This window comes from Hyposmocoma kahamanoa, unplaced genomic scaffold, assembly GCF_003589595.1.
Source record: "Hyposmocoma kahamanoa isolate Upper Pololo Valley unplaced genomic scaffold, ASM358959v1 62, whole genome shotgun sequence".
Taxonomy (NCBI): Eukaryota; Metazoa; Arthropoda; class Insecta; order Lepidoptera; family Cosmopterigidae; genus Hyposmocoma; species Hyposmocoma kahamanoa.
The window spans coordinates 626,682-640,901 of record NW_020653850.1 but is presented as its reverse complement, the minus strand read 5'-3'; the positions used below and the strand labels follow the sequence as shown (position 1 = coordinate 640,901).

The following is a 14,220-nucleotide window of genomic DNA, read 5'->3' as shown; positions in this document are numbered from 1 at the left end:
TAATAATGACGCGGCGACACACGGTGTCCCTTGTGGTCGTTCTGTTCTCCGACCGACCCAAAATACCATGTATCTAAGCCCAGTTACTTGTCCTGAGGTGAATAAAATTATTAAATGTCTTAAAAATAAAAAAAGCCACGGCATAGACGAACTCCCACCTAACTTAATCAGAGAATGCGCCGACGAATTAACATTACCGTTCACTTTATTAATAAACCAATCATTTAACGAAGGCACTTTTCCATCACAACTAAAAAACACTATCATAAAACCTATTTACAAAAAAGACGGAAAAACCGATCCAAACAACTATCGTCCAATCGCCCTTTTGCCGACTGCATCTAAGATTTTTGAAAAGGCCATTTGCAGTCGCGTTACTAAATTTTGTGAAAAATACCAAATATTTGATGACTGTCAGAACGGCTTTAGAAGAAATCGCTCCACAACTTTAGCAGTATATAAATATGTTAACGAGGTGGTCAAAATATTAGACAGAAAGAAATACGGTGTAGGTATCTTATTGGATATGACGAAAGCATATGATAGGGTCCTCCATAATATACTATTAGGTAAACTATACGGGATAGGTATTCGAGGCTCTGCTCACGCCTGGTTTGTTTCATATTTAAAGGATAGGCAGCAATTTGTTGAGATCGAATACTTTGATACCAATACTAAAAATATTTCTTGCGTGCGCTCCGATTTTAAAAAAGTAAATGCATCGATTCCTCAAGGAAGTGTTGTTGGATGTCTTTTATTTTTGATATACATCAATGACCTTCCTACGGCTATAGGCGAAACCTGTGTATTGTTTGCTGACGATGTACCTTTGCTTACATCATGTCAAAACGACACTGATATATATGACAAACTTCATGTCCTTCTGACTAAAACTACAGACTGGTTAAATGATCATAATCTCAAAATTAATTTCTCTAAATCTAAAATAATGCCCTTCCATCCCCACCAAAAAACTTCATTAAACTTAAAATTCGATTACAATGGTACAATTTTAGAATCAGTTAAGGAATTTAGATTGCTCGGTTTAAATATAGACACCCACTTAAATTGGAATTCGCACATTCATAGGGTAAAGTCTAAGTTAGCAGGATTTTCATACGCACTGCGCGAAGTAAAAAAGACAACAAACATAGAGACGGCAATAACAACCTACTATGCCTACGCGCACGCTTGGCTCAGTTACGGCATCATTCTGTGGGGTAACAGCACGGATGCAGCCTCTCTATTCACCCTTCAAAAGAAGTTAATTAGAATAATAGCCAATATTGACCAGAGTGATAGCTGTAGACCATATTTTCTTAAATATAAAATATTAACCCTGTCCAGTTTATATATTTTGGAAATAAGTAAATTTGTCAGGAAAAATAAACAATTTTATAAAAAACGAGAAGATATCCCATGTAAGTACTCTTTACGACTTAAAAATAAATTAGTATTGCCGACTTCACGATTAAAAATTAACTCCTCTAGTACCTACAGTTCTTCTATTAAAATTTATAATAAACTACCTGAAAATATAAAAAATGAAAACAATGACAACATTTTCATTAAAAAATTAAAACTATTCCTATCCGAAAAATGTTATTACACTATTAACGAATATTTAATAGATAACGCTAACGATAATTGGCCACGCAAAATGATGATAAATATTAAGGTTGTTTTTAAATTAAATTTTATAACAATATAATATAGTATATAGTACCTATGATAAATAAGATTAGAATACTTACTATATATAAAATACTACTATAAAATTGCGCTTCCTCTCTCCTAGCTCCTATGTTGCGTGCCCGACAGGGCCCATAATACTGGTCTCACTACATTTGTAACATCTTATTATGTACATTATGGTTTTGCAATAAATTATTGAATTGAATTGAAAAATACACCCAAACCCACGAGAGAAATAAATGTAGGCCAAGCAAATATTTCTCCCGGCCCGGGAACCGAACCTGGGACCTCTGCGTGGCAGTCATGGTAACCGTTCGGCCACGGAGGCAATTAATATAATTAACCTATGTAATTGTCCTTCTTTACATATTAGTTCCTTGAATAAATGACGTTTCTTTGTAAGGATATCTTAATTAGCGGTATCAGAACGACACAATTCATCTGTCTTTCATTGAATATGTTATTTCCGACACTTAGTAGAGATTTTCCATAATTAATTATAAGAAACCGACAAACGCCAATAGTCTTATGATTGCGAATGTAGATTAAGTTTTGGGTTACCATTAATCCGAATTTATCCGGACATGTCCGGCTTGACATTCTGTACGTATGTTGTCCGCACTTGTCATTCGTCCGGATTGTTCGGCTTAGTAGTTCCGTAGCCTCACTTTCTGGGTTGGATATTAACATGATTTTCCTTATCAACTAACAAAAAAAAAGAAAATCGTTCCGCCACGCGGTTTCACCCCATTAAGGTGGTTTTCCACTGGCCAGGCCAGGCGAACATTGAAATTTTTATGACAAAATTTCAATTCTCTCATAGGTAGACATGGTCTGTATGGACGAGGATGGGCGAGGCAAAAATTTAAATATTGCTGCCGATATACTGTATTATACTCTGCAACGGAAACACGATAGATTTTAATATCAGTGCGAGATTGTGGGGTATGTACTATTAGAGATTTTAAAAAGATGGTTTCATCTGGCTCTTCTTTTGTTAACATATTTAATAATAATGTACGCGACATGTTACTTCAGCCGCGTATCTATAGCTAGGTGGACGAATAGCACTGAATCCTCACTATCTGCAATCACAGCGCGAGCTTGCTTGTTATTAATGGAAATTTTTGTGGAAATAGGCTGGCGAATTTCGATTCTCGTATCACTTCGTCGCGTCTCGCTTCGCCGGTGGAAAACCACCTTAACTCGCTTTTCGCGGTCTTTTTTAGATGGGCTTGAATACAGAGGCGGATTTGCAGTCTTGGCCGAACTGGGCCCCAGGCCATGTAGTCAGTACCAGCCGCCCCTTTATCAGCACTCATCATATACTGGTAGACTACATAATAAAATTACTTTATTACCAATTTTTATCGAAATCGATTCAGAAATATTTTAATATTTTTAATACTGAAATATTTTATACATAAAATGTACGACAGTGATTTAGGAACGTTATTATTATACGATGCGGTGCAGTACGGCCCGCTATAATGTACGTGAGCCTTTAGAATATTTAGGTGCTTTGAGTTATTTCTTGTCATCATCAGTGAATTTTTTGTCATGATTGGCCGCCCCTAAAATTTGGTCGGCCTAGGCCTGGGCCTACTGGGCCTTAGGTTTAATCCGCCACTGTTTGAAAATGAATAGTAAATACTATTCATTTACTACTATTTATGACTATTTAGTCATAAATAAGCATTTCGTTATAATATTCACAAATTTGAATAATACTCTGTTTACTACAAAATCTGTTGCCCGGACGCTTGCCTAGGCAACAAAGATTGTCTCTATTGCCATGTGAGAGAGTTTAGATTTTATTTTGTATTAAAACGATCGGGCTTTTTAGCAAATGTCCTGCTTTTGATTCCGGACTATTCAAATTTCGGAATGGTAACCCTAATCAAATTAAAAGCTACGAGGTGTTGGTGTTATTATACATAAATAAAAACAAGACCCACCTTATGATCAATCCTTTCGTATGCTCCATCCGACACCTGCCCTCCACGGTCATCTATCTTGCACTGTCCTTTTCTAATGTGATGACCTCGAAACCGTTACCGAAAACGGACACTGTCACTGTATCGCTAAAACAAATGGATAACAATTTAATATTGTTTATTATTTACTAAGTCATATTTGGATTATAACTTCAAAGAGTTTTCATCAAAATTTTAAATAAAGGACATCCGAAATACAATGGTACCTAATGAATAGTTTTCCAGTCTTGCCAGGCGTTTTATAATTAATAATAACCCATTATTAATTTTATTAACAAAGGCTTTAAATCCTGTCAATGCGAGGCATATGGGAATACTCAGCGGCATGGTGTGTATGTCAGTTGTTATGTTCTAAATCCTGAGAGCTAGCCGTGAATTAGACTATTTCTACTAGATTATTCAAGTTATCTTCACATATCACATTACAAAAACACTATACCAAATTTCAAGTTTGTAGCAATAGCAAATTTTGAGAAAAACCGTATGCACTGAACTCTCATTATCATTTACGTAGGGAACCCTAACTATTCGAGTAAAACCACTGTAAATAGGCAGAGATGCTATAATTGCCACAGGCAATATACAGAATGACTCAGCAGTTCCTCCAGGTCAATGAATTTGTATTGATAAGCTTCTCTGTTATGTATTGACAAGTTATAGTAATTGCAATTATCACGAAAAAAAAATGGAAATGCCGTAAGCCTCGATTATCAGAACCGCTGTCGCCAAAACTCACATAAAATATGACACACTATGAAATCTTGATAATAATTGGTCGTAATACCTAATTTAAAAAGAAATAACTAACTCTGGACTGTTGCTATAATTTAAACTTTATCCTGTTGACACATCACTGCAAGTTCAATACCTTTAATACCTATTATTGCAAGTTACGACATTTTAATTTTATATTGAAATTTAAATCCATGTGCTGCCATCTAGCGGTTAATAGCTGAACGATGACGAATTCGAGATTTTATTTAATTCTCCAAAAAAGAAGTGACCATGAGGTGACAAACATGACGATAACATATAAAGCGAAAATGGCAGACTGAGCTCAAGTTTGCGGAACTCCGAGAACGTTGGCACACGTGCCACGCAAAGTAAGACTCTACTGTATTTATTGTTCTGTGGGAAATATCATAAATATCAATATGTAAAACTTACAGATCATTCTTAATAAGATCCATTCCCTGTATATCAGCAACATCACTATATGCTTGTGATAAAAATTCACAAAATATCCCTCCATCATTCACCCGCCATTTACAAATAGTCACTCTTTGATCTATACCTGCAGTTACCAATATATCATCTAACAAAAGTAAACCTGTTATTTGGGAACAGTGATATTTATCTGTATTCCATGTATGTAGGACATTAATTTCTGTTATATTTCCCATATTGTCTTGTATAGTCGCTTGAAGAACAATTAAATGTATTGAATTGTCATCACCACCTGTAGCTATTAGAATATGGCTTTCAGATAATAATTGCGAATCAAAACTGTTAATGCCAGATTTATTTGATGTTGTCGTAAAAATGGCTTTAATTTCTAAGTTTGCAATGTCTGGAGTAATTGTGATATCCCAAAATATTATTTCTCCTCTAGTTGTACAAGTTACTACGAAGGATTTGTTATTAAATTTGATAAAATTTGTTTTGAGAATACATGTTTTATGTTTCAGTTCAGTGATTGATTTGAATTCAGTTTTTGATTCAAGCGTGAGCAGAAATACTCTAAGGTAAGCATCTGAACAACCAGCAAAAAACAAAAATGCTCTGTCATTCAACTTCATCAAATCAATGTCCATAATTCTTGTTTCAGGGTCAAAATCTACAGAACTGTTCCTCCAGTTTTGATTGACTGTTCTCTCTTTATCCAAACCTTTTAATAGATAGTCTATTATTATTTCTGCTCTAGGTTTAACTTCACCTTTTCTTTCGTATGTTATTGTTTTTACACAAATTTGTGCTCTGCCTCCTGCAGATATGACAAGTACTTTATTGTCTTCCAGTTGATACACTTTTAGTGTTCTTATACTTGACAATTGTTTAAATACAATTTCGTCTTTGAATTCCATTTGAGTATTCAGGCTTGATATTCTCAAAGTTGTGTCTTCACCTCCAGAAATGTAAAATGTACTACTTTGATCTAAATCAGGCTTGTAACTTTTCAAGCAATTAATTTGTTTAGCATGTGATCCATTTACTATGTTTCTTGATACAAGTTTGCTCATTTCAAATGTACATAAATGAATGTCTTTATTTTGAAGATAGATAAGTTTTATAACTTCTTCATATTTGCCGTTATTTTTTTCAATATAACGAACAGCATCCCAAGATCTATGTCCACCCCCACATGGGACCTCCAAAAGTTTCGAATTTGATTTAATATCGTAAACAACAAATACTTTCTCTTGAAATCCACAAATTATATTTTCATTTTTGTCCAAAAACTTTTCAAGCCACTTAAATTCCAATTCTCTACAATTCATATATTTGACTTCAGATAAATCTTTACTGATGTAAAATTGTTTAATTGTGCCATCTCTACCGGTTGATATTATTTCGTTTTCTTTGATATTTATGCTGGTAGGGCCATATCTCCCATGAACACTGCGAAATGTTTTGATTGGATTTTTTTGGCCTTTATAATAAACATGTATATTACCACATCTATCACCAACTACAAACACATTTTGCACAAGGTCTATAGCAGCTGCAGTAAGCCACTTTTCTTTGCAAGTTGGTATAACAAAATTAGCAATTGCTTCAGTTTTATTATCCTTAGAAGCAAGGACTGTAATAGTACCATTTTCAGTAGAAATTACTAAATGTCTATTGCCAGACCAGTGCACTGATAGAATTTTCCCAATTTCAAGTTCCGTATTAATAACATTTTGAAGATAAGCAGAATCTTTACAATTTTCAATAAAAACATCTAGTTTCCCATTCATATCAGCTACAGCAATAACTTGTTTGCAAGATGACATACTAAGCATTTTATAAGTTGATTCATGATTTAATTTATATATCATTTTAGATTTTGTAATAAAATCATAGTAAATCAATTCATTGGCTTCATTTAGAACGACAATATTCCTTCTAGCAGTGAAATAAATCTTCTTTGGGATCACTACACCAATATTTAAGATTTCATTCTGGTCAGAATATGAAGATACACTCAGTGGATGTATGATGATGCCGCCGTCACCACCACCAGTCACTAAATTTTCGTTATCAGCGTCTACAGACCAGATACAACCATTCTGATGTGTTATTACCTTTCTCACTAAGTTACCCTTAAGATCCCAATAACAAATAGCTGAATCTTCACCAACAGAAACAATTAAATGTTCAGTAATGCAATTTCTCATAACTCTGGCACTGTGTCCATAGATATCATTTAAGCAGACAACTTCTGCATTGTCCCAATACATTTTTGAGTTCTTTGTGTAATTGAACTTGTTTGTTATGTGCCATATTCTTACAGATCTGTCATCTGATGTTGTTACTATGAGTTCCTTCTGCTGACTGTAGGAAATTGAGAATATTACTCCCTGGAAAGAAATTGGTCTGATTATTGAATTATCATAAAATATCAACAAATGATCTTTATTAAAAGCCATGGTAGCCTAATGGTTTAATCTACCATACCTCAAGCAGAGGCTATGGGTTCCAATCCGAGCTTGCACTTGAGAGTTTCTCTGAATTTATGTGCGAAATTTAATTTGCAATATACCATGAGCTTGTGAAAACATTGTGATGAAACCTACACGTCAAAGAAGGTTCACAACCCTTGGAAAACGTTTCAAGTCCAAAATCCACATTGGGCCAGACTATAGTTATATAGTATAGGGTTAGGGGTATAGCCCTAACCCTCGCAAGACGAGATCCGTGCCCAGCATGTATAAATTGTTTGAAGACGATAATCTTTATTTGACTATATTATATTATATATTAAACTATATTACCCTGTGTCCCCTCAGATGATGTAATGCTTTTCCGCCAAGCCGATGGACAATGACTTCAGAGTATACTGTGCCAGCCAGAACCAGTATGTCATCAGCATCTTGAAGACGCACCAGCAAGCCGCTGTATAAGATGGAGTTGTCTTCGCTGTGCGACTCAGAGATTAGGAATGGGCTTCTGGTCGACCATTTCTGTGAATTTACTGAGAGCTGAAGTATTGGTATCATAATATTATGTATGTGAAGTAAATTGTCTACAAAATAGTCATTACTACTAAACTGCGCCAAATGTTGTCTGTTTTTTTTTTGTTAATATTCATTGGGGTAAATCGGTCATTATAGCAATTTGTTTACTAATAAGTATTACTTATTGCTTTAATTAAAAGAATTATGAAATAAATTAACATTATATGTCTTTGATTAAAAGAAATTGTACTTCCTAGTTCAAATAATGATTGAAGACTGGACGAATGACTTACCTGAACAACATTATGTGCTGTGAGCAAGGCTACAATATTATCATTAATCCAAACTGCAGAATGGAGCCAATCATCACAAGTTACTGGCTCAAATAAACGCTCAAACACAGTAGATTCTTCATCTGTTCTCGAAGCTATCACAGTGAACTGCTTTCCTCCAAAAACCACAATTTTACCTTCACATTTTGCCGACACAAAACCGTATATTTTTTGTCCACGTAATGCATGAATTTTGTATATCAACTTTGTAGATTCTTTATCAAATATATGTGCGGTACTTCCAATGCCTGAAAAGTGAACATGCTAAATAAAAAAATAATTACATTTTGTAATACATAAGACGTGAAATTCTAACCTATGAACTCACCCGCAAACACATAGTTCTCGCAAAGTTTGACCGCAGTAACATCTGTTCGTATAATTATGGACATTGCAAATATATTTATTAAAATATAGAGTATAATAAATAAATAACAAACTAATTAATCATTACAACGTCGTAATATTCAGTCATTTTTGGCACACTAAGATGTGCGTTATCGTAGATAATTTTAATTATTTTAATACTGTCTGGTGTCTATTTGGCTTCACAACCACAGACTATTAGATGCTAACGCATTGTTCACAACCATCACTCGTTTTCTAACCCAGTAAATCCTTTAGACTAAGGAAAATGGAAAAAAAAGGCAAACTTCTATCTTCTTTCGCAATGTATCGATAAAAAACTATCGACAATGACTCATAACTATTTAAAATTGTGTGAAAACTGGCAATCCTACAAATGTCGTTTTACCACGGATTTTTTGTAAACTATTGTTTAGTACGTATATGTTGTAAACAAATTCGTGCATTTTACTTCGTCTTAAAAAAAGCAAATAGAGACGTGATAGCTTACAGGAGTTTCTATAGTTTAGTGTTCTGTGGGATATCTATGGGTATGGGGGACCTGTCTACTACTACTACTACTACTACTACTCTTATGGGGGAGGGTGGGTCGAGGGTGATTCAAATTAAACAAGTTCGGCTATTTATTCCATAAGCGTCAGAGAATAAAAAAGTAAAGAGAATGTACACTCACCGGCTAACTTTACTAGCTTTAGATACCGCACCACGCCCGCCCCGCACATTGACGGTCACATTGACTGAACGACACCAAGTCTGTCGGTGAGTCGTTTTCCCGCTATGACGGCTTTGATATTTGAATATAGTTTTCATTTATTGATTACGGAACTTGTACGTTAATATCATTGTACGTTACTATTTATAGTGGACGTGAATTGTGCTGTGTTCGGCTGTTTATCATCATCTAAACAGAATAAAGAGAGGAGGTTCTTTCATTTTCTGAACGAAAAAACGAAGTAAGTAAAAAAAACTTGTCTGAGACTCATTCAGTTATTGTTTTCTTTTTTGTTTATTTAGTGCAGAGTAATATATAACACAGATTTATTATATCAATATAATGAGACGCAGAATAATCAAAATAGAATTGTAAAACAGGTCGTAATTATTTTAAAACAGTCATTAATACTAAGACATACTACTCTGAATTTTTTTCGAATATGGCGCTTTCGTCTTTTCTACAAAACACCGACGATATATTGATAATATTCCTCGATTCGCATCGGGTAGAGTAAAGGCGATGTCGAATCAAGCCGAGCGATCATCGAATGGATACGAATGTACCGAAACTATAATATTTATATCGCTCGGTTTGATCTTTATGTACCTACAATACACTCATTCTTTAATGCAAGTTGCAATAACAGTTTAACAATAATTCTGGTCTACACAACTGCCTCTGGCTATCCTATATATTTAATGAAAACTTTTATGCGAAGACATCAAGGTACACACAGAATAAAATGTATAACCTATTCAAACCATATTAAAACCACCATAAGCAAACTGTCACTTTGGAAATTACGGACATGAAAGTAGTGAATTTTTTCGTCCTTCGAGACAGTCTAGCGTCTAAGCCATACTAGATAAACAGTAAGCGATCAAATAATGTGTCAGATTTTACGCTTGTAAAACTTTTTGATCATCTGCGGTCGTGTTTGATGCGTTTGTCAAATAATGTACGGATCAAAAGCACGTCAAGCTTGACACTCAAGATTTAAATCCAACTCAACGCGGCTTACGATAAGAACGGTCCAAAGTACAAGTGTCAAGCTTGACGTGCTCTTGACTGTACGTGTTTCATGGGATCTAGATTGACGGCGTGTTTGACCCTTAGAGGAAGGAAAAAAAATAAAAGTTTGACCAATCTCTGGATAAAGATTGGTCAAACCTTTTTTTTTTCACGTTTGTCAAACACACAAATTATCTAAAATTCTAATAGAATTTTAGATAATTTAGATTAATATAGATTTTGGTTTGTGTGTTTGACAAACATGCTTGGCGGTATGCTTGCATGGGCATGTTTGACAAACCAAATTTCAGCTGTCGTCTATGCGTTCACTTCACCTTGTTAAATTCCAAATAGTCATCCTGCTGATATGCGCAATATTTTTCTCTTAATTTTAACCATTTTCTCTTTTTGGTAAAGAAATAAATTTCAATTTCTTAATATATAGTGCTAGAGTTAATGCCAGAAACGCTTTATCTATGTAATTATGACTTATTGTATTAAGCATAGTACGCGGTACGTACGGCTGTAGAAAGAGATGACCGAGTATGAACTACAGGCAGGTTTGTCGAACTTGAGTCATGGTTTATTTCAACGTTTGCGACATTTGAAGAAAACATGAAGTTGAAAGGATAAATTTGACAAATTATTTGATCGTTTACGGGTTTCTATATATTTTCCATTCTCTAAGTTTACGTGGCGCTTTACGAATACGCAACTATTTTCAGAATTTTTTTAGGCCGTGGACTGGTTATGTCGATAATACATAAATTTATTGCTTATAGCAAAGACTTATTGTATTGTAGACCTTAGATTATGGAAAAAATGAAGAATTAGACAGTAAAAACAAAACAAGTACAATGACCTTTATTATGAAACATACTATTTCAATTCAATTCAATTCAAATATTTATTTCAGATAAAATCCATACTATATACATCTATGAAACATAGAGAAACAAAATTTAAAAATTAACGTAAACTCGACAAATCAAATCACATTAAAAACTAGCGTCAGTGACTCAATCACTTTTGAATTGTTCCAATGGATATTGTTCGCCATATTTCTTCAAGTGGCTCTCCATTTGCTGTACTTGTTTTCTGTAAAACAAACAAATAAAACATACATGTTAAGAAATGACATTATGTATATGTATGTGACCATTATATTTGCATAAAAAGTGTTGAACGGTTAAAAAAAATAGGTACTCACTGAAGTTTTGGAGGCATTTCATAATACACTTCTTCGAACATTTCTTTCCAATGTGGTTTCTTCTTCTTTTCAGCTGTTTGCATTGCTTGGACTACTATATTCCTACTCTCCTTCACCCATGTTTTATCTGCCTCGTCGTCCCATAGCCCTGAACCAAAAATGTTTCGTTCGATGTTGACACGCTAATACAGAACTTTTATTATATAAAAACACTTCTACAAAATAACTTTACACACCTTTCTGTTCTAAGTGAATTTTTAATTTCGGAATAGGGCTTTCATCTTTTGTCCATTTTTCAATTTCTTCTACCGATCTATAGGCTGAGCTGTCATCGGAAGTAGAATGATGTCCCACTCTAAGAAAGAAACGAATTATTTAGCACCTGTACTTTGCATTGCTTGCTGCAATTAGTTTGGTAGAAAAATACCTGCTGTTAGGTATTTTTATAAATAATACATGTCTATATTTTAAAAGAAAAAGTATATAAATAATTACTCATAAAAAATATTATTATTTACCTGTACGACATAGCTTCTATTAGGACAGGCTTGTTTGTGCCCACAGAAATGGCCCTAGCTTGCTTAACAGCATTATATACGGCAAAAGGATCGGTGCCGTCGACGCGCGCAGTGGTAATGCCAAATGCTGGACCGCGAGCCGCAATGCCGTCCCCTCGATACTGTTCGCTGGTTGGTGTGGATATAGCGTAGCCATTGTTTCGGCTGCAAAAATTAATTCGCGCATTATAATAATAAATACAGTTGTTTATTTAAAATAGGCTATAACGATCAATAATAGACTTACCAAAGAAGAATTACAGGACAGTCGAGTGTAGCAGCAAAGTTAAAAGCAGGGTGAGCGTCGCCCTCGGATGCTGCACCATCGCCGAAGTAACAAATTACACAGCGATTGTTGTTGGGTACTCGTTTCAAGGCGTACGCTGCACCCACAGCTTGAGACATTTGAGTCGCTGACAATCGAATTATAAAATATACATATTCAAGGCTTGGTGAGTATATCATTCCTCAGAATAGATTAAATAGGTACACAATTTAATCACAATTCAAATTATGTATATACGATGCGTTTAGATCATCAATGAATTTTATAGAAATTCGCTAATCACCACTTGGAAATTTGTAACAAATAATGTATTTTAAAATTGGAAATTTATGATTCTAGTTCATGTGAATTTGTGGTTCGGTTGGTTAATACCGTAACAAAACTTCATTACCTAGTGGACTGGAAATAGTGACAATATTTCTTTGTTTAAAACCATAATGAACAGGCATCTGGCGGCCTCTGCCGGGGTCCTCGTCGTTGCCGTAACACTGATTTACCAGCTCCGTAACAGTGACTCCTCTGAATAACAATACTCCTACTTCTCTGTATTGTGAGAAGACCAAGTCGTCGGGGGATAAAGCCGCAGCACTTCCCACATGAATGCCTTCTTCGCCATAGTTGGTCATATAAAATGAAATTCGCCCTTGTCTAAACAATCAAGACGATCATTTAGTATTTAGGTTAAATTAGTCAGAAATTTATTTTAGGTAGCTAGCAGAGTTTTCGTAAAACATAATAATGCTTACCTTTGGGACTCGTATAAAATCTTGTCCATTTGAGTTAGTTGCACCATGGTCTTGTACATATTAAGTAAGGTATCTTTATCAATATTAGGATCATGCCTACTATCAATAATCTCGCCATTGTTGTCAAGCACACGATATATTGGGATGGGATCGTAACTAGTTTCATTTAAAAACTTTATTTCGGTGATGTACGGCGCCTTGGCACCAGGAAAATCTGCTATTTTAGAAACATTCTGAGGTACATCTGGTTTTGAGCTGGTAGACAAGAGCTGAAATACATAGAATATCAGCTTTAGAACGGCATATTATACATTCATAAATGTAATAAAATATATCAGAAAAAACTATCGATACTTTCACAGATCAAAATTTTGCGTCACTAAAAAGTATCGATAGAAAAGTTGAACCCCAAATCACGTGCACGAAAGTGACGTGAAACTTCATCAAAACCACAGGGTTGTGTGCGTCGTACAATGTTTGTAAATTACACAACACTAACACTACACTATGTTAAGCACGTTGTTACACTGAACTTTTATGTAAACAAAATACCATATTGCACCGTCGCGAAACTAACTCTGATCTCGAATACTGTACCTCGAAGTTTTACCCACCCTGACTGTTGGACGTAGAGCGTGTAACCGAAGGAAACTAGCAACAGTTTTGAGCGCCATATTGCCACTGACGAAATGTACAAACGTAATGAATTAATAAGTTAAAAACATTAGCAAGTAAGATAAGGAGCGCGGCCTTCCGCAGCAGGGTCTTATTATCAGAGTCGTCGATAATATTTCAAGCCTTATGTTATTTGTTTACTGATACGTGACGTCTAAAGAAATCACATCATTGGATATTTATAAAATAAATATTTATGTATTATATACTATATCGATATTGAGTAATATTTTTAAAGATCCATTGATTTAGAACCTGCCCATAAAACTATTTATTTTACATGAGAAATTAACGCGACAACGAATTTTAATAAAAACAGTACTTATTGGTAGTTTTACAACGTAAGTAATGAGATTTGCATAGTCTAAGGGTCGTATTCTAGAACTCTACTCAATGCTCAAGTCAGGATTTGAGTATGGTTTAAAGCACTCGAAATCACACTCAAGTACCTGCCATTAGGGTGTTTCCAT

General features: G+C 34.7%; 2 protein-coding genes across 2 annotated transcripts; both read right to left on the bottom strand.

The window, feature by feature from the left end:
* Positions 1–3,539: 3,539 nt before the first annotated feature.
* LOC113229706 (WD repeat-containing protein 6) lies at positions 3,540–8,576 on the bottom strand. The gene is made up of 5 exons (XM_026463390.1): positions 8,513–8,576; positions 8,146–8,432; positions 7,670–7,858; positions 4,860–7,255; positions 3,540–3,779 (listed from the first exon to the last, which is right to left on the bottom strand). Exons 1-5 carry the CDS (start codon positions 8,574–8,576, stop codon positions 3,707–3,709), a joined length of 3,009 nt encoding a protein of 1,002 aa, XP_026319175.1. The 3' UTR covers positions 3,540–3,706.
* A 2,603-nt stretch (positions 8,577–11,179) lies between these two features.
* Positions 11,180–13,838, bottom strand: LOC113229852 (2-oxoisovalerate dehydrogenase subunit alpha, mitochondrial). Its single transcript, XM_026463537.1, has 8 exons — positions 13,690–13,838; positions 13,076–13,344; positions 12,721–12,977; positions 12,291–12,456; positions 12,005–12,208; positions 11,723–11,841; positions 11,487–11,634; positions 11,180–11,374 (listed from the first exon to the last, which is right to left on the bottom strand). Exons 1-8 carry the CDS (start codon positions 13,747–13,749, stop codon positions 11,296–11,298), a joined length of 1,302 nt encoding a protein of 433 aa, XP_026319322.1. The 5' UTR covers positions 13,750–13,838; the 3' UTR covers positions 11,180–11,295.
* Between the last annotated feature and the right edge of the window lie 382 nt (positions 13,839–14,220).

Coding starts and splice junctions, on each gene's coding strand:
- LOC113229706 (XM_026463390.1), bottom strand. CDS start 8,576: ATGTCCATAATTATACGAACAGATGTTACTGCGGTCAAACTTTGCGAG. Junction 8,433..8,512: donor CGAGAACTATGTGTTTGCGG/GTGAGTTCATAG, acceptor TTCACTTTTCAG/GCATTGGAAGTACCGCACAT. Junction 3,780..4,859: donor GATCTTATTAAGAATGATCT/GTAAGTTTTACA, acceptor CATTTGTTTTAG/CGATACAGTGACAGTGTCCG.
- LOC113229852 (XM_026463537.1), bottom strand. CDS start 13,749: ATGGCGCTCAAAACTGTTGCTAGTTTCCTTCGGTTACACGCTCTACGT. Junction 11,842..12,004: donor ATAGAAGCTATGTCGTACAG/GTAAATAATAAT, acceptor TTTCTTTCTTAG/AGTGGGACATCATTCTACTT. Junction 11,635..11,722: donor AATTCACTTAGAACAGAAAG/GTGTGTAAAGTT, acceptor TTTTTGGTTCAG/GGCTATGGGACGACGAGGCA.